This window comes from Calidris pugnax, unplaced genomic scaffold (genome assembly GCF_001431845.1).
Source record: "Calidris pugnax isolate Ruff unplaced genomic scaffold, ASM143184v1 scaffold95, whole genome shotgun sequence".
NCBI classification, from domain to species: Eukaryota; Metazoa; Chordata; class Aves; order Charadriiformes; family Scolopacidae; genus Calidris; species Calidris pugnax.
The window spans coordinates 6767319-6787780 of record NW_015090885.1 but is presented as its reverse complement, the minus strand read 5'-3'; the positions used below and the strand labels follow the sequence as shown (position 1 = coordinate 6787780).

Below are 20462 nucleotides of genomic sequence, written 5' to 3'. Positions count from 1 at the left end.
CTCCTCATGTATGAGATATTGAAAACATACTACATTAAAATAATACTTTTGATACTCCTATCTTATGGGTGGCAAAATAAGGGTATTGCTTAAAGTCATTAATAAGGAAATTATTTCCTCTTATTTCCCCCAATCTGCCACGAGAATGCATTGCTTTTTAACAGTCCTTAATGCAGTCAAAAATCTATATATAGACTCTTCATATCTGCCATTTCCTACCTATGTATGAGAAAGTAGGTCTCAAAAAGTAGCCTTTTTTTTTTTTTTTTCTTATCTTGTAATGCAATCTGAGATTAAGGTTTTCTAAAATTGGGTGTAGTCCCTCAGATGGCTTGTAATAAAATGTACCGATGGAGGCGTACTAGCCACTGTTGTATCACTTGGCAGAGGAGCACAGGCCTCCGCGGTGAGGTGTTAGTGGGGACATAAAGCCATGCCCCCGCGGCCCCTTGCAGATCTGTAACTAATGCCCTTTCTCTTTAGCATCATTTTACTTTGCTGCAGAATTTTAGATGTATAGTTGCTACATACTATGGCAATGTGAACGCTCCCAAATTAGAGGAAGAACACTTCAGAGGTGGAAGAAGCAATTCCTTCTTTTCTCAAGGGAACTTGTGGGGGTCTGTGGAGTTAGGGTTTGTTCTGGGACCCTTTGCTGAAGGGCACCGTCGAATACCAGGCAAGGTTTCTTGAGATATTTCCATTTTGTGATAGTTTGTTTGTTGGCTCTTTTTTATGAGGTCTGTGAAGTGCTTCGTGTTCAGGGTGTTGTTTTCAGGGTGGAATATTCCCCAATGGTATTATTATTGCGAAGCTTTCATGAGCAATAATGCAGAACGGATATGCAGGGAATTAATATTAAACCAAACGCTTAATCAACCTTTCTTTTTACCCAGTATGTAACTGCTGTTGCATGGGGTTTTGTCTATCCATCTTTTAGAAAAGGCAGGACATGACACACATGGCTCTCCACTAAGTGGGTCAGCAGCTGGGGATCGAAGGCCTGTTCCGAAAGCTGTCCCTCTGCGATGTGTGTAGCTACTACAACGTATGGAGCCTCAGCCGTTGGGGCCGGTACAACCTTCTTCCTGCCTGATAACCTGAGGCTGCCACTGCCTCTGTAAGATGATTTAACTATTTCTCTGCTTGACACCAAACTTCGCTAGTAATTTTTTTTTTTTGGCTTCAGAAGTCTTCTTGCAAGTGGATGTCTATACAGGGACTGCAATCAAAACATCTTGAGACTTTGCAAGTCTTAATACAGTCTACTCCCAGCTCTCCTGCTAGATAAGCTAAAGTAAATCTTGCAATCTTTCCATGCCTTTGCATGTCTACCCTACTTATGATTCAGTCATGGTACGTATCTGATGAAAAACAGTACATGAGGAATCCGTTGAAAGCCTTGGATAACAGCCACCTGGGTTTTGCAAAAATTTGTTACAGGCTTAACCTAAAAAAGTGCATGGCTTTCATTACTGAGGGTTTGGTGCCCTTCCTGACACCTGCTCTTTTGGCACAGGTTAGATCTGGTGCTGTAAGGGAGCTTAGGTGGAAATTGATCCTGGAGAAAGGAGAGGAAAATTGGTTCCATCCCAGTAGGATTACCTGTGATGAGCATATGATGGTCATGGCTTTGTCCATACATCAAGGACAGTTCCTGTAATTGTCACCACTGTGCTCCATGTTGGCTGCAACACAAGGAATTGCTCATGGGCCAACTTACTTCAGCAAACAGCCTGGTAGCTGCAGTTCTCCCTCCAGCACCTCCACCCTCAGCTCGCATTGCTGTGATGGGAAAGTTTCCTACTTTTCTTCTCTTGCAGCTAATAAAGAGAGTTGAAACTGAGCTCAGCCTGAGACAAGACAGTCCTGTTAAGTCTCTTGTTGGGCCTGTGCATCTTGGCACTTACTTTGAAACAAGCTGCAAAATTAGAGTAGTCCCTCCCTGTATTAACACTGAGACAAGAAGAAAACGCACTGATAAGTTTGTGCTTGCCGATTGACTCTGAATATTTTGTGCACGGATATTTCTATTACTTTATTACCCAGCTAGTAGAAAGATTCATGTTATCAGCATAGTTGATTACCGGAGCCACCAGCAGCAAGCTAGCTGCAAGCTGCTTAGCATAACCATACTTCCACTGCTTTTTCTTAAGTCTGACTTAAAAGTGTTAATTTAAAGTGCTAGGGGAATGTCTGCCACCTCTGTGAGGTGTGCACTGAACAGCGAAACACACCTGATTGTGATCAACAGCATCTTTTGTCTGACTTAGCGTCTCTTTCTTCAACCTTGCTGCATGTAGTCTCTTTTGGGATTCCCAGTAAGTCGAGATGTAGACTGAAGTATTTTAAGTAATCCTCCATCATGTGCAATGGGTTGTAGGAGCTAAACGTGAAAAGGCCACCTAATAGTAAATCAGTCGGGAGTGAGTTACTGTTTTGGGATACGCAGAGAGAACTGGTAGGGGAAGGGAAGGGGTAAGAGACCTAGAAACAACCGTTTGAATAATAAATTTTGCCTCTTGGGGTACTTAACACCAGATCAGATCAGACAATAGAAAAGTTACAGCAGGGAACAGCCTTTGCAATAACCGGACTAAACTTCTGTTATCCCTGATGAAGACAGGTCTAGTAAAAGCAAATGTCTAATCTAAAAACCCTACAAAAACTGGAAGAGCTGCGCGGCTTGCATCTGTCACCTGAGCTTGTTGGATATCCAGGTGCTGCAATCACCCGCTTCAGGAAAGCCCTTTGCACCAAGTTCTTGCAAAACTGAGAAGTGAAAGCAGTTGCTTTTTCTGAGAATGACTGACTGTTTTGATGAAGTGAGGAGTCCCCTTCCAGAGATGAGCAAGGCGCTCCCCTCCTTTCTGTTTCTGACGAGGCTCTGGAAAGATTTGGAGGGCAGAAAGATTGCCTTATTTTAACAATATGTTAAAAGTTAATCGTCTTCACCTTCAGACTGGAAAGGTAGACTATTTATTAATTTTTTGCACACACTGGGTCCCATTTCCACAAATCAGACAGCTGTTGGAGGCATTCCTGTTTTGCTTCTGTTACAGTACCCTGAACTTTTTACTAAAGTCTTTATTCCATGATGTGCTAGAAAATGTTTGGCCTTTTGTGGCATCTTTTCCTTCCTTTGATTCTATTTCTTCCCAGACAATCAGACAGAAACTTGCATTACTTGAACTTTGTGATAGTGCCTACCTGGAAGGGATCCTAGCAGAGTATGAAGGGCTCACCAGGATCCTAAAGCACCTTATCTTGACCTCATGTTTCCATAGTGCTAACATCCCTTGGCATAATAAAGTGGAAGTTAACGACCTGAAATACTTTCCTTTTTAAAATGTAATTATTCTCTGGCTGCCTAACATCTGGTATTGTAACCTGAATTCTGATCTGGTTTGCTTCTTGGCTATAAGCTGAGGACAGCAGGAAAACGTAATGTTGAACTTCATGTGCTTTTGGTCATGTTGTGTTTCGCAAATACATGGTGATGTATTGACGACAAATACAAGAGTCTTCCTCAGTGCTAAAGGAACTGGTGGTGAGGAAAAGAAAACACAAACAGTAATGTAAATAGCTTTTAACGTTTTTTGCCAAGGCAAGTGGCTGGTATGAAAAGACAAACATAGAAATTTCTTCAGGCAGCAAGCTCAATGGCATTTTGCTGTCGAAAAGGTTCTCGTATCTTCCTGTGGTAGGAGCCTGATGGCTTTCCTTGGGCGAATATGTTTTGCAGGTTTTGCAGATATGGTGGTGGGGAAGTTTTGTGTCGAAAGTGTTACTTGGCTCTGTAATCTTCATATAATTTAATGATCAACAGGACTACCTTTAGTCTCTGAACAAAGGGAGAAGACTCCTGACTTCATATATTTGGTTTGGTGCAAGAGACTCCTTTCACTTCACTCATTTCTGTTAACTGGATACTGTGCAAGTCAGACCTGTTAATACACTGTACCTGGTGTAATCCGGGCCTTTTCTTCCGCAGCTGTTGTTGCTCAGATTTTTCCATCTGTGTGCCCAAATGATGGCAAGGAGGAACCTCTTCCTTCTGCGAGGGAAGGGGGATTTGACCTCTGCTTCTTCAGTCTTGAACTGTCCCAGGTTTGTTTATTATTTATGAGTAAAAAATACAGAAATATATAAATAAATAACCCCCCAAGATACATATGTTCCTTGTGAACAGGATTATCTTTCATAATTTTAGGTGGCTAATCCTTAGGCTTTTAGTCTGGGCTGTCTCTTCAGATGCAAGCCCATACACACTTGAGGCGAAGCACCATGCGGGGTGCTCATCTCCCTTCCCTTTCTGCCCGAGCCCAGGCAGCTATCTGCAGTTCTGCATCTTGCTTTCAGACAGCGGCAGCGAGGCAGGATCCATCACACCCGGCCTCTCCCTGCGTTGGACCTCCGTAGAGAAAAATCTGGTGGGCGCCTTGTGTGCGACGTGGTGGCGGTGGCACCCACAGCTGTGAGAGTCTGACCTCCCAGGTGGGAGTCAGGAAACACAAACCTGCAGCAAGAGGTTTTGGGGAGGTAAGGGATAGAAGTGAGGTGAATTGCATGCAGTGACTGTGAGTCCCCCAGGTCACTGCTGGAGGAGGATGGTAGCGTCTGAGAAAAGCTGCTTCCTTCGCCTCAGTGTGTAGCTGTGGCAGCTCTGGGTTGTTGGGAGAAGGCACGACAGCTCCTGCCTTTAAACACCTTCATATGTAACTGCAGTTGCATCAATAAATCTCTTGTGCTGGGATTGGTTTTCATGGGCTTCACTGAAAAACTCAGTTTTAGGGAAGATAAAACTCTTCATTTATAACTCTTCATTTATAATTTTGGTAAGCCCTAAAAAGAAAACTCTTAAATGAATCACTTAATGAGGGCCATGGGAGAGAGAAAACTTTATGGTGACAGATTTGATCTAAGTTTACAAGTACTTCAGCTTTTACAATCTGTACTTCTTAAACTGTTACCAGGAATCATGGTCTAACTCAATAGAGACACACGCTAAAGATGCTGGAGGGGGAAAACCCTTTTTTTAAAAAAAGGCACTGGCATGTTTCACAGGTCCAGGCCGTGTTTCAGTGATTTGCTTCAGCAGGTCCCTGTTGGGGCTGGGACCCCAGGCAGCCTGAGGGTGCAGCACCTGCCGATCATGCCATGTTTCGGAGTGGGGCAGGTGTGCCTGGATGTGGGGGTTCGGGATCCCCAGCTGTCTCCACGCCTGGAGCAGGGGAGCTGCCGGAGGTGCACACAAGCAGTGGGTGGGCCGGTGGCTGGAGATACCCCCCTGGCACCATGGCCACACGCAGAGAAGCTGGTGCTGGGCCTGAGCCGGGGAGTTGAAACTGTTCTCCGAAACCACACCACACAGCGCTCTCGAGGCGGGCGCCCGCAGCATGGCCTCCCTCGCCGGCCCCCGGGCTTCCTCTCTTTCGGCTACCAGGGCTGCTCTGGGTCTGCTGCTGGAGGGGTGTTTTTTTTCTCACTCGCTTGTCACCAGCAGTTTGGGGTTTTTGCTCCCCTCTCTTCCCCATACTTTAAAAAGTAAAAGGTGGCAGGGGGTTATTGCAGAAGCAGTGACAGTGCAGCTCTGGGGGTGCGAGTGTGGGGCAGGATGATGGAGGTGTGTGAGCCTGGGGTCTGGGTGTGTGTCCACAGCCCTGCAGCCGCGTGAGAGCGTGCCCAGGCATAGAGGAGGGCAGGGCTGCATTGCTGGTGGGAGGAGAGAAGAGGGGAACAGAAATCCAGGGTTTGGAAGGAGAAGGTGCTGGGAAGAAACTTCTCAGCAGTAGAAGCGCAGCTTGGGAAAGAGTCCCGAACATGGTGGCAGGCACCTGGGGTTTGGGATTGAGAAGGGCTGGTAATCTTGCCATGAAATGTAGCAGTGCCCCACTTACTGAGCTTGTCTCTTCACCTGCTGCCTCATCTGCCATGGCTCTGCCAGTCCTCTTGTCGGCTTTCCATAGCTTCTCCTGTACAAACTCCTAAAAGAAAAATAATTACCTAGTGCTATAAGTTGCATAGTTTTTTTCTGGTTTTCCTTAACATCCCAGTGGTTTGTGAGTAATTGTCATTCCCAGTGTGCAATGGGAGATCTAACTGTGCAGCTTCATTGCATAGGAGCACGTGGTTAGCGCAAACTTTCTAATCGCTATTCCTTCAGAGCTTGCTTCCCTCCCGAGAAAGAGCAACACTTTGGCCTCATCCTTAGGACCTTGTATATTTGTGTATCTAGATGTCGGCTCGTGACTCAATTCTTTTTGGATGACTGGAGAGAGAGAGATGCTGTTTCTTTGAGCCATGTTTAAGCAGTCAGCTTGGCATCGCTTACAATGCAACGTAACTGTATTCCTAGCAGGGCTGTGACTTGTCATGTCCTGTGCCGCCTGCCTGTTCTTAGACATCTTGCTTTAAAATCCCGCTGTATTTTACTGGACTGCTGAAATTGTACTGGTGAAACACTGGTGGAAAATGCTTATTGAAAAGATGCTGTGCTGCTCACCGCACCGGGTGATCTGTAAGTTTAACAAAGTGGGAATTATCAGTGAAATGTTTATTATTGGTGCTTTGTTCTGCGTGAGGCAGCTGAATGTGACTGGTCCCTCAAGCCTGGCAGGTTTGGCTCTGCTCACCTCACCATCAGCCCATCCACTGCAGCGCTGCCACCCTGGCCTCAGCCCCCCAAACCATGTCTCAGGGCTGATGAGGGGCAGAGAGTACATTTTTGGTAGGGCCTAAGGGACTGTTTGTGCATGTGGTGCAACTTTTGAAGAGGCAGTAACCTCCTCTCTAACAATTTAAAAACCTTAACTGATCCTGTTCAATGAATGGATGCTGTTTTAACTGCTACTTCGTATCTCTTTGACCTTTATTTCAATAGGCTTTGTATCTTTCGTCTTTGTCTTGCTTGCTAATCCAGAAAGCTGTTGCAAAGGTTATTATTTAGAAAGTGCTTTGTACCTTTTTTTTTTTAAATACAGAAATCAAACATATTAAGGAAGGCAAAGACATGAAGTAATTCATTTTCTTGGTTTGTTTCTAAATGTTAGACTTTATCATTGTCTCAATACATATTTTTTCCGGGAACCATCACAGCCAGGCTGTGTCTAGCAGGATTTCCCTCACTGAACAACTTTAATGCATTGCCTGGGGTGCCGGGGGCCAGACTGTCCCAGATAAGCAACACATAGGCACTTGGGGCTGCTCTGCAGAGTCAGAAAAGGTTGACCATGGCTGACACAGAGCTACAGCTACATTCCTTGCACTCTTGACTTCTCCTCCTTAGTCCTCTACATCTCCTGCTCAAGCTCCTCCTGGTCTGAGGGGGTTTATTAATGCTGGAGAAATACCAGACTTGAGATGACAGTGTGAACGTGCCCTGTTTGGTACAGGGAGAGGGGAGTCAGGACTAGGAGCCCCAAAACCTTTTTCAGTGGCATCTCAGTTACCCCCAGGCTCCCTGGCTGTGCCTGGCTCTGTGCTGGGCTGCTCACGTTCCTTACATTGTATTTCTGATCTGGGTGCACCACTGGAAATCCTTGAGCTGCTTCTGAACACATCCAGCTGGCGGCCAGGGTACACCGGGGCAGGCTGCTGCACTCTGCAAAAGCAGCTGAATTACTGCTAGGAACAAATTGCCTCCGGATGCTGTACAGCTGTATTCCCCAACGCTGCATTTTAGCTACCGAGTCTAATGGAATTCAAGCTGGTTTTGTGTTAAATCAACTCTGCCCTAAAATATTGTCCTGTGAATATTTAGAAGAAAAACTCTAGGAAGCTAATCTCAACTTGTTTGCTGGTTTAAGATACAATGTCAGGCAAATAACTTCATCTCTATTTACCTCATGTATATGAGGGTTTATAATCCTGAAAAAAATGCGGCAAAGGTTATTGTTTATAAAGTACTTTGAACCTTATTTTTAAAGTAATAGAAATAGAAAGGGAAGAAGGAAAACCATCTAGGGTCTTAATTTATTTCCGTGGATTTGTTTCTAAAAACATGATTTAAAAAAAATGAATGTGAACTCCTAGTTCAGACAAGCGAACAAATCTACTGTTTGGAAATATGGGGTTTTTTTCTGACCGTGTTAGACTTTCAGTGGGAACAGTGATTGTACCATCACCTGCTTGAGAGTTTACAATTACATTACCAAGTATCCAGGCACGGCTTTTCAGCCATGCTTTATACAAATTGCACACTTGAGCAGTGTGACAGGCTATCATCATTAACTTTATTTCTGCAAAGGAGACTTCCTCACGGTGGTGAGTGTGTAGTGCCTGAGTGTCATCTGCAAGTTTCTTCTAATGAACTCATCAGTGTGGACCAGTGGGGCCAGGAAGAAACCCCAGCGCACAGAATGGCCCTGCTCTCAGCACTGGAGTAACTCCAGCACCGTGAAGCACTGCACTGAGTGGTTCAACTACCCTCCATCACATCTGGTTAATAAGAATTGCCCTACTTTGTTCACCTTAGGAAGGAGATGAAACGTATAAATTCTTTTCAATTTATCTTCATTGAAAGGCTTCACAGGCTCTTGATCATTCTTGTCTTTCTCTCTTGAACTCCCTCCAATTCTTTGTACAAAGCACATCTCAGATTCGTTTTTAAATGACTTTTTTTTTTTTTTAAATAATTGTGCAATACAGCTTTTACTTTGGGGATGGCATATTGGATCTATAGTTACTTAGGATTCTTGACCTGAATTGCTTTGATTTTTTTAGCTGCATTTGTTAACTTACTGCACGTTTATGAACTGATACAGGGGCAGTTTCATCAGTATTAGCTGCTGAAAACCATGCTTGATGCCACCAGGGTATAAACATATGCAATGTTGATAAAGAAATGAACATCAACATCTTCTAACAATTTTATTGAGTTGTCTATTAGGGTAGTAATAGATATTTTTTTTTTCCTCAGAAAAGTTTTAACATTTCTTTTAAAAATAAATTAAAAAATTAAAAATCTTCTGGGGCTGATCCAGCCAACAAGAGCCAGCCAGTTGAGGTTCACGTGCAGGGAATTCAGGTTTAAACCTTCTCTCAAAGCAGAAGCACATCAGGGAGTCTTATGTGGTAGCTCATGGATCTCCTGCCCGTAGTGCCCTTCTCATGATTAATTGTCTCCAACATCCCCAAACTGGAAGCCCAAGAGAACCCTCATAGAGAAGACACTGCAGCTTTATGGTTATGATATATAATCTGGGATACAGGAGCTGCATCTTCAAATTCCTCTTCTGAATAAAGTAGAGTAACAATTTCAGCCTGGACCTTCAGTCGACTATGATGGTGTCAGTCTTTCTTTACATTTAACATAAAATTTTGTCCTGAGAAACCCTTCCATAAAATTTTGTTCAAATAGACCTAGTTTCTTTCACACACACACGTTTTAGCTGATGAAGGAATCTGTAACGAGGTCCTGTACTGAATCTCTATAGGAGATGTTGCTGGGCTTTCCCAGAAAACAAATGCTCTGTGTGAGCCTTTCTTGCAGTAACTGCAGCGTTAGTGATCCATGCTTATCTCCATGCAGCTCCTGCGCTCGCCCCCTGACCCGTGCCTGCGAGCTGCAGGGAGCTGAGCATGGACTCCATGGGGTGGGAAACTCTGTGTGAAATGTCCTGTATTGGTTGAGGGAGGTTGCAAATGTTTCCATCCTTGGGGACACTCTAACTCAGACAGTCTGGTCTAACTGACCCTGTTTAGACAGAGCATTGAACCTGCTGTGGTCCCTCCTGACCAAATTAATCCAATGGTTCTTACTCAGATTTCCATCTCCTTTGCAAAGGGACAGACTGCCCTCATAATGGCTATTTTTTTCATGAAGGACCACGCAGCACTGCCACACTTATGCTATCACCAAGCACTCAGGGATACAAAAATGGCCTTGGTTGTTGATGTATCTGCTGTTTCCATACAGATGCTACATCAGTTCTTGGACTGACAGACCCAAGACTCTGCTACATACTGGATGGATTCCTCTTCATTTACGCAGTCATCATCACAGCCCTTTTTGTGAAAGCAAAGGTCAGTCTATCCGAACACTGGTGCATTGGGCTTGGGTGCTGTAAACAAGTTTGGCTTAGCTGGAACGTGGGGGTGGAGAGGAAACATGTCTCTTAGAATAAAACATTTTAATTCTTTTACCTTTCTTTTTTTTTTTTTTTTTTTTTTTCCCCCGCTTTCCTTCTTTTCCGGTGCCAACCTGAGCAATCTGGGGGAGTTCTTTCTGAGGGCTCATGAATGGAGGAGAAAAGAGTATATGAGAGGATTTTGATGCTACAGTTGTGGATGTTGTCAGAGATTCTGGATATTGTAGCTGGGAAATGCCTGATCAACAGTGATGTGGTTTCTTCTGCTGCTTTGTTGTTGGAGAGGAGGGGATATACAGAAAATCCAGGATAAATGCCAAGCTTGTGAAGGATGTATTAAAATGGCTCAAGAAGTCAGACATCCTTGATAGTATGAGTGTGATGATGCAAATGACATAACCCCCAACAACCACAGGAGAGGAGTTGGAGGGATGGGCTGTTGTTACCATCCAGCAGCTGTTCAGAATTCAGGGAGATGCTTAATGGCCTTAGTGCGCTTCCACGGAAGAAAATGTGATGGGGTGATGTACGTTTCAAGGCACGTACAGGCTCTGAGAACTCTGCTAATTGTAGGCGAGGTGCTGTCTGCCTCCCTGGAGCACAGGGCACTCCAGTGCAATGGTGCTTCCAGCCAAGCCTAAGCAGGCCAGGAGGTGTCGTGGCTGCTGTCTGTACATCTGGCTCAGCCTCCCCCCTAGATGCAAAGGCTTGCTGTGCTTGGGATCTCAGCTTGCTTCTCGCCAGCTTGTGGCTGAGATCACCAGCAGGAGCCCAGACAGGGTGATGTTGTGCTGCTGCTGGTGCTGGTGGGATCATTTCTCAGGACCACAGAGCCAGTGCTGAACCCAGAGGGAGGGAGGGAGGGATGTTTGGAAGAAATGAGCAGAATTTGGTAACGGCAAAGGAGAAACCACTTTTGCTGCCAGTGTAAATCCCGACTGCAGATGGAAGTGCTGCTGTGGGACTGGAAGTCTTTTTGAGACTGTTAGATGGCCGAGCTGGTGGGGCACACCGAGGGTGCACGGTGCTCACCGGCAGGAGCTGGGCACCTCGCCTGGTGTGGGGCGACAGCGCCATAGCTGAAGAGAGCTCGGCAAAGCATCCAAGGAGGAGCATGAACCTGCCACAGCCACCCTTCCTCCCCCACCCAGAGCGGGTCTCAAGCCTGCTGCTGCCAGGGCAGAAACTCCCGTGGCTTCACCCGCCAGGGCTCCTGCAGGGACAGAGCTGGAGCTGGAAACGGCCTCCTGCTCAGAGGCTGCAGCCCTCACACTTAGGTCCGGGAGAGCCCGCTGTCCTCCCGGAGAGCCCGGCTGCAGTAGCGTTCAGCTGCAGCAGGGAGGCTGCTGCATGGGGGAAGGCAGCAGAAGGAAGGGGAAAGCCTTGCCTGTGGTTACACTGGGACCTCGCAGACGGAAGCAGCAGAGGCCCTGCAGCTGAAACGCCACCACAAAGCACCAAGAAGCTGGTGGGGCATTTTCCAAGGGGTGTCTGTCTTGTCCCAAACATAAGACTTTTTTTCCAAATCCTCCAAGCTGTGTCATATCTCTGACCTCACCTCCAGGCCAAAGGAATTGTTTGTGGAGGCTTTTGCCAAGGGCACAGACTTATCTCTGCTCTGAGTTTTTTATTTATGGATCACACGGATGATGCACGTAAATATTCAGGCTCCATTGCAAGAAACATGGGTTAGATGCTTGGTAAGTTACTGCCCCCCCCAAAGGTTCAGTGGCAAAAATTGCACTTCCACAGGGAAAGCAGTAGGGTACCTAACCTGCAATTACTACAAATACAACTTTAAAAAGCAAAGTCAATTTTATCCTATGTCTAAAAACAATCCCATCTTGAGATTTGCTTTTAATAAAGATTTTAACATATGGTAATAACTCAAGAAGGCTAAGCAACACAGAATGTAGTCTGACACTGTTTTTTGAACAGACTGGAATACAAAACAGAAGCTCTTACTGCCCCAGCAAGCCAGGTGCTGCTCCCAAGGGGTGTGAGGATCCCTTGTGCCTGCTGGAACTGAGGTCACCCAGGAACTTTGCAGGAGGACTGGGGTCTTGCAGGATGGAGGATGTGTGTGGGGGTGTGCTTTTGGTTGTTAACAACCCCAGATAGCCAGTTTTTCTTAACACGGGTTACAATTATGATTTTATAGCCTGATGGAACTACTTCCAATTGCACAGGATTATGATATGCACAGAATAGGAAAGCAAAGGCAGTCGGGGGAGGGAGGGGGGAATCACCCACAGGTACTTTGAGCAGCAGGGAGCTGGTGGTACGTGCAGGTGAAATGGCCTGGCTGCTGAGAGCAACCTGGCACGTGGATGTAAGTACCAGCGCAGCAGGGGCTTGCATTGCCTGTAGCCCCATCGGTGCCACGGGTGGCTGCGTTTGCATTGCCCTGTTTCTGATGGCAGTAACTTACAGGAGAGAGGGAATGAAAGGCCTGGAAGGAGCCACTGGCTCTCTGCTCATGGTATGGTTTCTCTTCCAGCTTACCCAGGCTTCTGAAGTGCAGCTGCAGCCAGGCCAGGATGATGTGTATAATGTAAGTAACTACTATTTTTATTTTGTTTGTTTGTTTTCAAACCTGCTACCCAGAAAGGCCTTTTGGGGCACTTATGGATAGTGAACTGCCTGTGGATCAGAGAAACTTGATGACCCAGCTAATGAAAGCGATAGAACCAAATGTGCAGCACAGCAGCTGTAAGGAGGAAAAGTAAAATCTGACAAGGGCAGCTTCTGTTGTCACTTGTCTGGCTGGATGCTAGATGATAGTCATATGGGCTGTAGGGTCCTGATCTAAGCCGCTGAGCTGAAGGTGTACCAGGACCCCAGGCAGCGTTTGACACACTGCGAAATGTTAATGGGCCTGGGAGAGCACTGTGTGTGTGTGTGTGTGCCCAGCCCTCTGCAGCTGGCTTGTAGCTCTTGTGGATCGGTGTTCCTCAGGGAATCAGAAGCACACCATCACCCCTGTTGCTGGTGCTATTTGATGTGCACTGGAGAAAGGGTAAATGCCCAGGAATGCTGCCTTGCTGACTTTGGGAGACTGTAGCTCTTGCAACATTGAGTGTGTGGAACCTGAGTCATTGCAGTCCAGCTGTCTCCGTCCAGGAGCTTTCCTGTTTCCCTGCAGCATGAGACCTGTTGTACGAGATCGTACTGGAGGTGTACCTCGGCCACTGTGCCCTGACTGTAGCCAGCATCAGATGGGGCTTCAGGCAGTGAGAAAGGGCAGAGCCAAGATCCTGTCTGTCCTTCCTAGCTAAATTGCTCACTCATGGCAGCATTAAACTCCAGCTATTTTTGCTATGTCTGGTTGTCTTTTGATTTTAATTTTTTTTTCTCTCACGCTTTTGACCATAGCCACATCCTGTGATGAGTTCTACTGTTTAACTGTGTAATGTATGAACACCAATGCATTTTTTTTCAATTTAAGAAATGTTGCCTGTCACCTTTTCAGTACCACGCTGTCAGCTGTGTTATTCTGACCTGAAATTTCTCCTTTGCCCTTTTCCAAGGTAACCTTTCCCAGATCAGAAATGCATTGCACATAAAATTTCTACAGCCACTTGATGCAAATTTAGATGAGCTCTTCTGTGAGAAAAAAAAAATATCAAGCTCGTGCATCTTCACCCACCAGTGGGTGAGAAAGCATGAAAGTCAGAGTCCCTCGCCCTCGTGTGCTCTTATTTTCAGCTCATTTCTACTTAAGAAAGGTTCTTGATGCAATGGCTTGCAGTTTTGTGCTGCACAAACCACTCGTTGTTGCTTCCATGACTTAATCATAGAAATTTTAGTTGACAATTGCATTCACAGGTAAAATACTGTCTAGCTCTGTTAAAACACCCATGAAGTTGGACAGCAAACTGGCTTCCTTTTCTTCTCCTGCATTAAGTCAAGATCTATTTTCTCATGATCATAATGTCCGTCACTGCTTCTTGCTTTTTCCTTTCAGAAACTGTCTCGTGGACACCGCGATGAATACGATGTTCTGGGGGCAAAGCGAGGTGCAGACCCTGAGTTGGGCGGGAGACACCAGGTAACTTCCTCCCACACATCCACCTTTTTTTTTTTTTCTTTTAATCTGGTTCCTTCCTTGTCAGGTCTAACCGCTGTTCAGACACGCAGGCATTCATCACGCCTTGCTAAGCACTACTGCCTTCCTGGAGAGGGACTGGCAAAAACCTGTGTAGTAACTCGGGTGGCTGCAGCGTGCCGGGACAAAAGTAAACTGCCCTCCTCCCCCTTTGATCTTTGCCCCTCGCACCCCACGTTCACTTTGCTGAGAGCTCGCAGCCACCCAGAATAGGAAGTGACACCCAGCCGTGGGGCGGATGTGGAACAGGCAAGGCAGGAGTGGGTGTTTCAGGAGAGCTCGCCGCACGTGGTGCTGCCACACAAGTGCCAACAAAGTAAAGTGGCAGCCAAAACAACTGTTTCTGCTGCAGAGCTCAACGGTTTCAAAGGAAAAAGGGAGGGGAAACCTTCTGCATCAGCGCGTAGGGCTTGCCTGCAGGTGACAGCTGTAGGGATTGAGCAGAGAAGAGCTAAGTTTTACCAATTATTAAAATTAAATTAATTTTCCAGACATCAAGTTGTCTTAACAGAGCCTTATGGGTGGAGGCAAGCTGGGCTGTAAGGGGTACAGCATGCCCACAGAGCTGTAACCATGCCTTAGAACAAATGCAGAGGCACATATAAGGTGGTGGGGGATGCTGGTAGTGCAACACGTGGGCAACTTTCATCTTTTGTTTTACAGCAGAGAAGAAAGAACCCTCAGGACACCGTCTACACTGTGAGTACAGAGGGCTGGAAGGAGAGGAGAGGGAGGGATGGCTGGAAATCAGAGTTTCTATGTCACAGGAGACTTTTTCCCCCCCTACCTAATTTCAGCTTTGGTTCAAGCTTAACAGCTGCTTTCAAATACTTCTCTTCCCTTCAACCCTTCAACCTTTTTTTGCTAGAAAATTTCTGCTCCTTTCTCCGTGATAGGAGAAAAACATTGGCAGATGGGGAAAAGAATTTGGATCAAGACCCCTGCTGATCCCTTTTTGTTAGCCATTAGTGAGTAACCAGCCTTCTTCCCATGTGGCTGATGCTGCAGTATTTTATGTACTTGTTCTCCAGGCTCTCTGACAAAGACCAAATGCCAGTGCATCTAAGAGTGGTTGCTTAGGAGCCTTTTGAGTTAATTGATTTAACTCTGGCTAAATGTGGTGGTTTGTGCTCCAAAGGATGGCTACACGAATGCTAAAGCTCATGTCTTGGGTCTTTCTGGGTGTTCAGTGCTTGCTCATTTCCAAGACCGGTCTTCATTGCTATCAAAGCAGACACTGATGGTCACAGCTGGTCATAAGCATGTGGGACCTGCTTCCCCGGATGGAGGAAGGAAGAGCTCCACTTTCCTAACCTTCACCCTGCAGTGTTAGACTTCTCTTTGCTCTGGGCCTGAGCTGCTCCTGAACAAATGCTGCTTACAGCTTTTCTGTGACCTGGCTTTGATTGTAGTGTCTGGTGCCAGTCTAGATAAATTACTCGGTTGAAGGTAGACTTCTGTTCGTTAAGTGTTTGGAGATGAGGTGGTATTGATATGCTAAGCAGATTTGATCATGTATAGCATCTATTTAAATGCACATTGGTGAAGTGCCACCGCGTCCCACCGCTGTCCCTTCTTCTCTGGAATGTATCGGAGCTTTGAAGGCAAGGCAGCCCCAGAGGCACGGGGTTGGTGTGTGGTCACCCAGGGGCTGGCTTGGCTTTTCTAGTAACACGCTGACTCTTTCCCCCTCTCCGCTTGCAGTCACTGCAGAAGGACAAGATGGGCGAGGCATACAGTGAAATCGGAATGAAGGGAGAGGTGAGTCCTTCTTTCCTGCCTGGGGAAAGCCCGGGATGAAAAAGTCTTCATCGCTGCTCCCTTACGGAGCAGTAGCCCCGGCTGCACATCGCTGCCTTGCACAGGGAAGTCCCCGTGTTGCACAGCTGAGAGCAGTTACCTTTTCCCTGTAGTAACCAGTGTGTCTGGTGCAGCAGTAAGAAAGCTAGGTAGCTATGGCATTACAGTAGCCATAGAACAAGGTGATCAGACAGTAAACTTTGTCCCACGGGCTGCGTACCAGCAGCATCCCAGGATGGATTGAATAACACCAAGAGGAAGTATTTCAACTTTCGGACAGAAAAATTCTGATGGCTGCCCCAGCTGAGGAGGCAGAAGGTATGAGATGGGCGAGGAACAGTTGAAGGAGATGTCCAGCTCCACACACTGCAATGGCTGGGGCCCAGACACTGACGTTTAGTTGGGCATGTTCCTCCAGAGCAACTCAGAGCTGGAGGTTCACGGTTTCCCCTCTATGGGCTGTGGAGGCCGAGATGCCTTATAGGCACAAATCAGGCTTTGCAAGCTCCTCCTTGTGCCTGTCTTCAGACAAGGAATGGGGAAACATTCTCCTTCCGCCACCTTCACCCTCAAATTTTTAAGAAGGAACAGCTCAGTTACATGTAAAGCTAGCAACAAACAGGCAGTTTTAGCTCTGTGCACAAACTGGTGAGGGAGGGAAGCTTCTGTTGGGAAAAAAAACAAATCTGGGGACACTGTTTATGGCAAAAATGAAAAATTGCTGTGACCTACACAGGTTCTATATTATATCAGTGTCTTAAATATAACCTTTCATTTCCCTCTGAAAAGTGAAAAAAAAGGGCATTTCATAACAAAGTTTCATGCTGAGAAATGCTGAAGGAACAGCAACGTTTAATCCCTTCCCCCTTTTTTATCATTCTAATGCCCACCTGCCCCATTCAAGCTCAGTTTAGAAGCTACGAGCATATGAAGTCTTACCATGTTTTTATGACTGTTTCTATTACTGGGGACCTCCAGAAGGTTTTTCTTTGTACCTGGCTGGTCTGAGGAACATTGGTTGTATGCTCTACTTGTACCATGACAGTCCCAGTACCTCCTTTACCGAATCCTGCGTGATTTTGTCCTCAGCCTTATTTGCAGCTCCTTTGAACATCTAGACAGCTTACCAAATATGCGCTGGAGAATTTACTAACTTATCCGTGCCTGTCCAAGAGAGGGCAGAGTCCCTCCCACACCAGGTGATATGCAGCAACTTAAAAAATACAGCTCCATTTCTTCCAGGTGTGCCTTCAGCCCATAAAACAATCAGTGTCTACAGGATTGTTGCCAAATCTCTATACATACAGTAAATCAAAGAAATAGCAGCATTATAACAGTATGACAGGAAAATCGTCAGCAAACCAAAGTAATTCCCTTTTTATTTCCAATCCTTGCTATTTTCTCCTTCTACAGCCCTTGCAGGGTGTCTGGGCTGGTCCAGACTTGGCAGGTGCTTTCCCTCCTGCACAGAGGGTGATCAGGCCAATCACAGCTGCTGAGCCTCAGGACAGGATGGGGGGAAAGTCAGAGTTTCTTTCTTTTTGCATAATGGTAAAAGCATCCTTTAAACTATGGTTCTTTCTTTTTCCAAAAGCAGCAGAGGCGACGAGGCAAAGGGAACGAAGGTCTCTACCAGGTAGGCAACACATCCAGCACCTGCTCCCCTCATCTAGCTCCATGGCTTAACTGTAGCCCCTCGTTACGTATCTCAGCACGCCGTTAGCAGCGCATGATGAAGCAGAGCTTTCCAAGCACCTTTCTTGAGGACAGTTACTCAGATTCAAGGCACAGACCACACTGCTGGTACTTTGATAAAGTGGCTGCATGTCCTACATACAATGGCAGGGTCACTTGTTTAGCTGCTCTGGTAGGAACCATTTCTGCAGTCCTACATCTTGGAGAACCACCTTTTGACTGCAGCAGATAGTTCTGTCTCCAAATTATTTATCACTTAAATGGAAACCTTCAGGTTGCCAAACAGCTGTTGTAACTCAAAGCATCTGTGGCTCAGCCTGTCTCACTGTGGCTACAGAGCACAAACTGGGCAGCACCTCCAGCCCCTTGGGGCACTGGGGGGTTTCAGTGTCGCAAGGGAGTCCATCAATAAGGCTTTCTTTGGGCTGCCAGGCAGAGTTGTTCCAAAATGCATTTTACTTTCTGTAGAAGCCCAGACATTGTCACAAACATCTCAAAATGACAAAAATGAAATACGTATTAAAAAAGTTCTTTTGAATAGCAGGGAGTCCCTCTGTAAGGTGGCTTATTTGTAGCGAATGGTACCTTTTGCAAAAGCTGCTCTGCTGCTAGTGACAGGAGGCTGATAAGCAGCACTATCCTCTCAGGGCAGTCAGTGCTGCTAAATACTCACAGCAGAGCCACCGGGAGCTAGAAGTTTTAGAGCGGGCACCATGTGTCTTACTGAATCCTCACTCTTGGAAGCCCCAGCTCCCCCAGCTCTGGCTGCCTCCTGGGCCCACCTGCGACTCTGCCACATCTGCTGCTGCTCCGCTCTGGGAGTGGTGAGCTCCATGAGCTGGAGCTGGAACTGGCACATCACAGGTGACTTCCCCCCACCGGTGCAGGCTGGCAGGCGGAGGACTGTGGCAGGGCAGGCAGGGGTGTGAGGGGACGCTGCCTGGGGCTCGCAGCCGTCAGAAGCCCTGCTGCCAAATTACCCAGAGTCGCATCTGACTTCCCTCCCAAATTACGGAGCAGAAGTCCAGAGAACAACGCTCATATAGAGCAAATAGAACAAATAGATTTTATGTCTATTCATTTAATTAGCAGACAAAGTTGACTCGTAATAGTCAATAGTATGTAAATGAAATATACTCTAAAGATCTGCATAACCAGTTAGGATCCATTGCTGTAGTTGTATGTTCAAAACAGTTATTCAGGATGTATCTTACCTTCAGGTAAGTGACAGCTATTGACACCATGCAAAGACTAAGGAAACACTCATGAGTAAAAAAATCTGTAGGAAGGAAAAAACAAATAATTAAAATTATGCTACTGAGCCCCTGCCATCCTGTCCCTGGCCAGTCAGCTCAGGGAGAACTGAGCACTCACGCTGGTACTTCACCTGTTTTTCTCTTTTTCAGGGACTCAGTACAGCGACCAAGGACACTTACGACGCTCTCCAAATGCAGCCTTTGCCCCCCCGCTAGTGGGTGTCACGGAGGGGATGGGCACGGGTGAGAGATGCCCACCCGCCCTGGGGAGGAGAGGAGGGAGAGCCTTTTTCATCCAAAACAAGCACCGTGTATTTTCTCAATGCATCTACCTACTTTGGCTGGTGCACAGAGAGAATATGTCTGGACTTGGTCAATCCCTTCTCCCTTCCCTCTTGAATCATGTAACTGCAAGCTTTAGCTATTAAAATGTACATATCTGTAAAGTTGTTTCCAATAATAGTGATTATTAGGCCCATTCTTGTAAGATTTGTGTTGTGGGACCAGACCACACCACCTAGACCAGCTGTTGCCGTAGCTCTTGCTTGTCTTCCAGGGGTATCAAGACTCGTAATTATGATTTAATTGCATTTTAAGAACTTGTAAAGATAGGGCTGTAGTTATCTCCTGTAGTATTTATCTTTAGGCTATTTGACATAGACCACCTAAAATTTTTGCTTTAAATTTACCTTTTAAAAACCACTTCAGTGGGGGATGACTTTTTTCCTGTAATTGTAAAAAGTGATGTGATGTTACAGTAGTGAAGGACAGAGGCTAAACGCCAGCTTTTCAGTACAAAGAAAACAAGCGTAAAGCTCCAAGAAAAGATCAAGCAATGGCATTGCCACTCATCCAGCACCTGGAGCTAACCACGAGCCAGGGAACCTGCCTACGAGAGCTCTCAGAAGGTGGAAGATACCCCTGTTCCAATGAGAACAAGGAGTATGGACTCTCCTAAGAGAATAATATGGAAGACTCGGGAAAACTCACCCTGGAGAATCTCCTGGCTGAAGGGGTCGGCTGAACCCTTTGCCCCCTGGCGTTAGCAACACCTACAGCTCTCGCTGCAGAACGGGCTCCCCTTGTAGGAGCTGCCGTGGCAGTTCCATGTCAGACACTGACCAAAACACTCGCTTGTGGGCAGCGCAAACTGCACAAAAGCCAATGTAAACGCAGTTTCCACAGCAGTCTATCATCAGGTTACCTTTAAAAGACGATGCAGATATTACTCCAAAGACATTGAGTAATTCAGTAATGTGATGTGGTTTTGATGAATTAATAAAGTTAGCGTCCAAGAGCCGTGTGTGCGTGGTTAACAGCTGTGGGAGCGGCACAAGCTCAGCAGGCGATGCGGTCAGGGGTTGGACCAATTCCCACCCAGCAGCATTGTCTCCTAGGCAAGCTGAGGAGGGTGGCATTGCACCAGGAGCTTCTAAACACATCCTGGGAAGTGGGATGGGATGTTGCAATGGGGAAGAAATTCTTAGGGAAAAAACATCACCTTTATATATA

The 20462-nt window shown here is 46.3% G+C and overlaps 1 protein-coding gene across 3 annotated transcripts in view; it reads left to right on the top strand.

The window, feature by feature from the left end:
- Positions 1 to 20247, top strand: part of CD247 (CD247 molecule) — a 56754-nt gene extending 36507 nt beyond the window's left edge. For 2 of the 3 annotated variants that reach the window (XM_014947162.1, XM_014947164.1), the window contains exons 2-8: positions 9920 to 10026; positions 12592 to 12645; positions 14059 to 14142; positions 14863 to 14898; positions 15904 to 15960; positions 17594 to 17635; positions 19101 to 20247. In XM_014947162.1, coding sequence (XP_014802648.1) covers positions 9920 to 10026; positions 12592 to 12645; positions 14059 to 14142; positions 14863 to 14898; positions 15904 to 15960; positions 17594 to 17635; positions 19101 to 19166 — 446 coding nt within the window. In that variant the 3' untranslated portion in view covers positions 19167 to 20247. The remainder of the gene's footprint in view (positions 1 to 9919; positions 10027 to 12591; positions 12646 to 14058; positions 14143 to 14862; positions 14899 to 15903; positions 15961 to 17593; positions 17636 to 19100) is intronic. The other variant, XM_014947163.1, reaches the window with a different exon arrangement.
- The last annotated feature ends 215 nt before the right edge of the window (positions 20248 to 20462 follow it).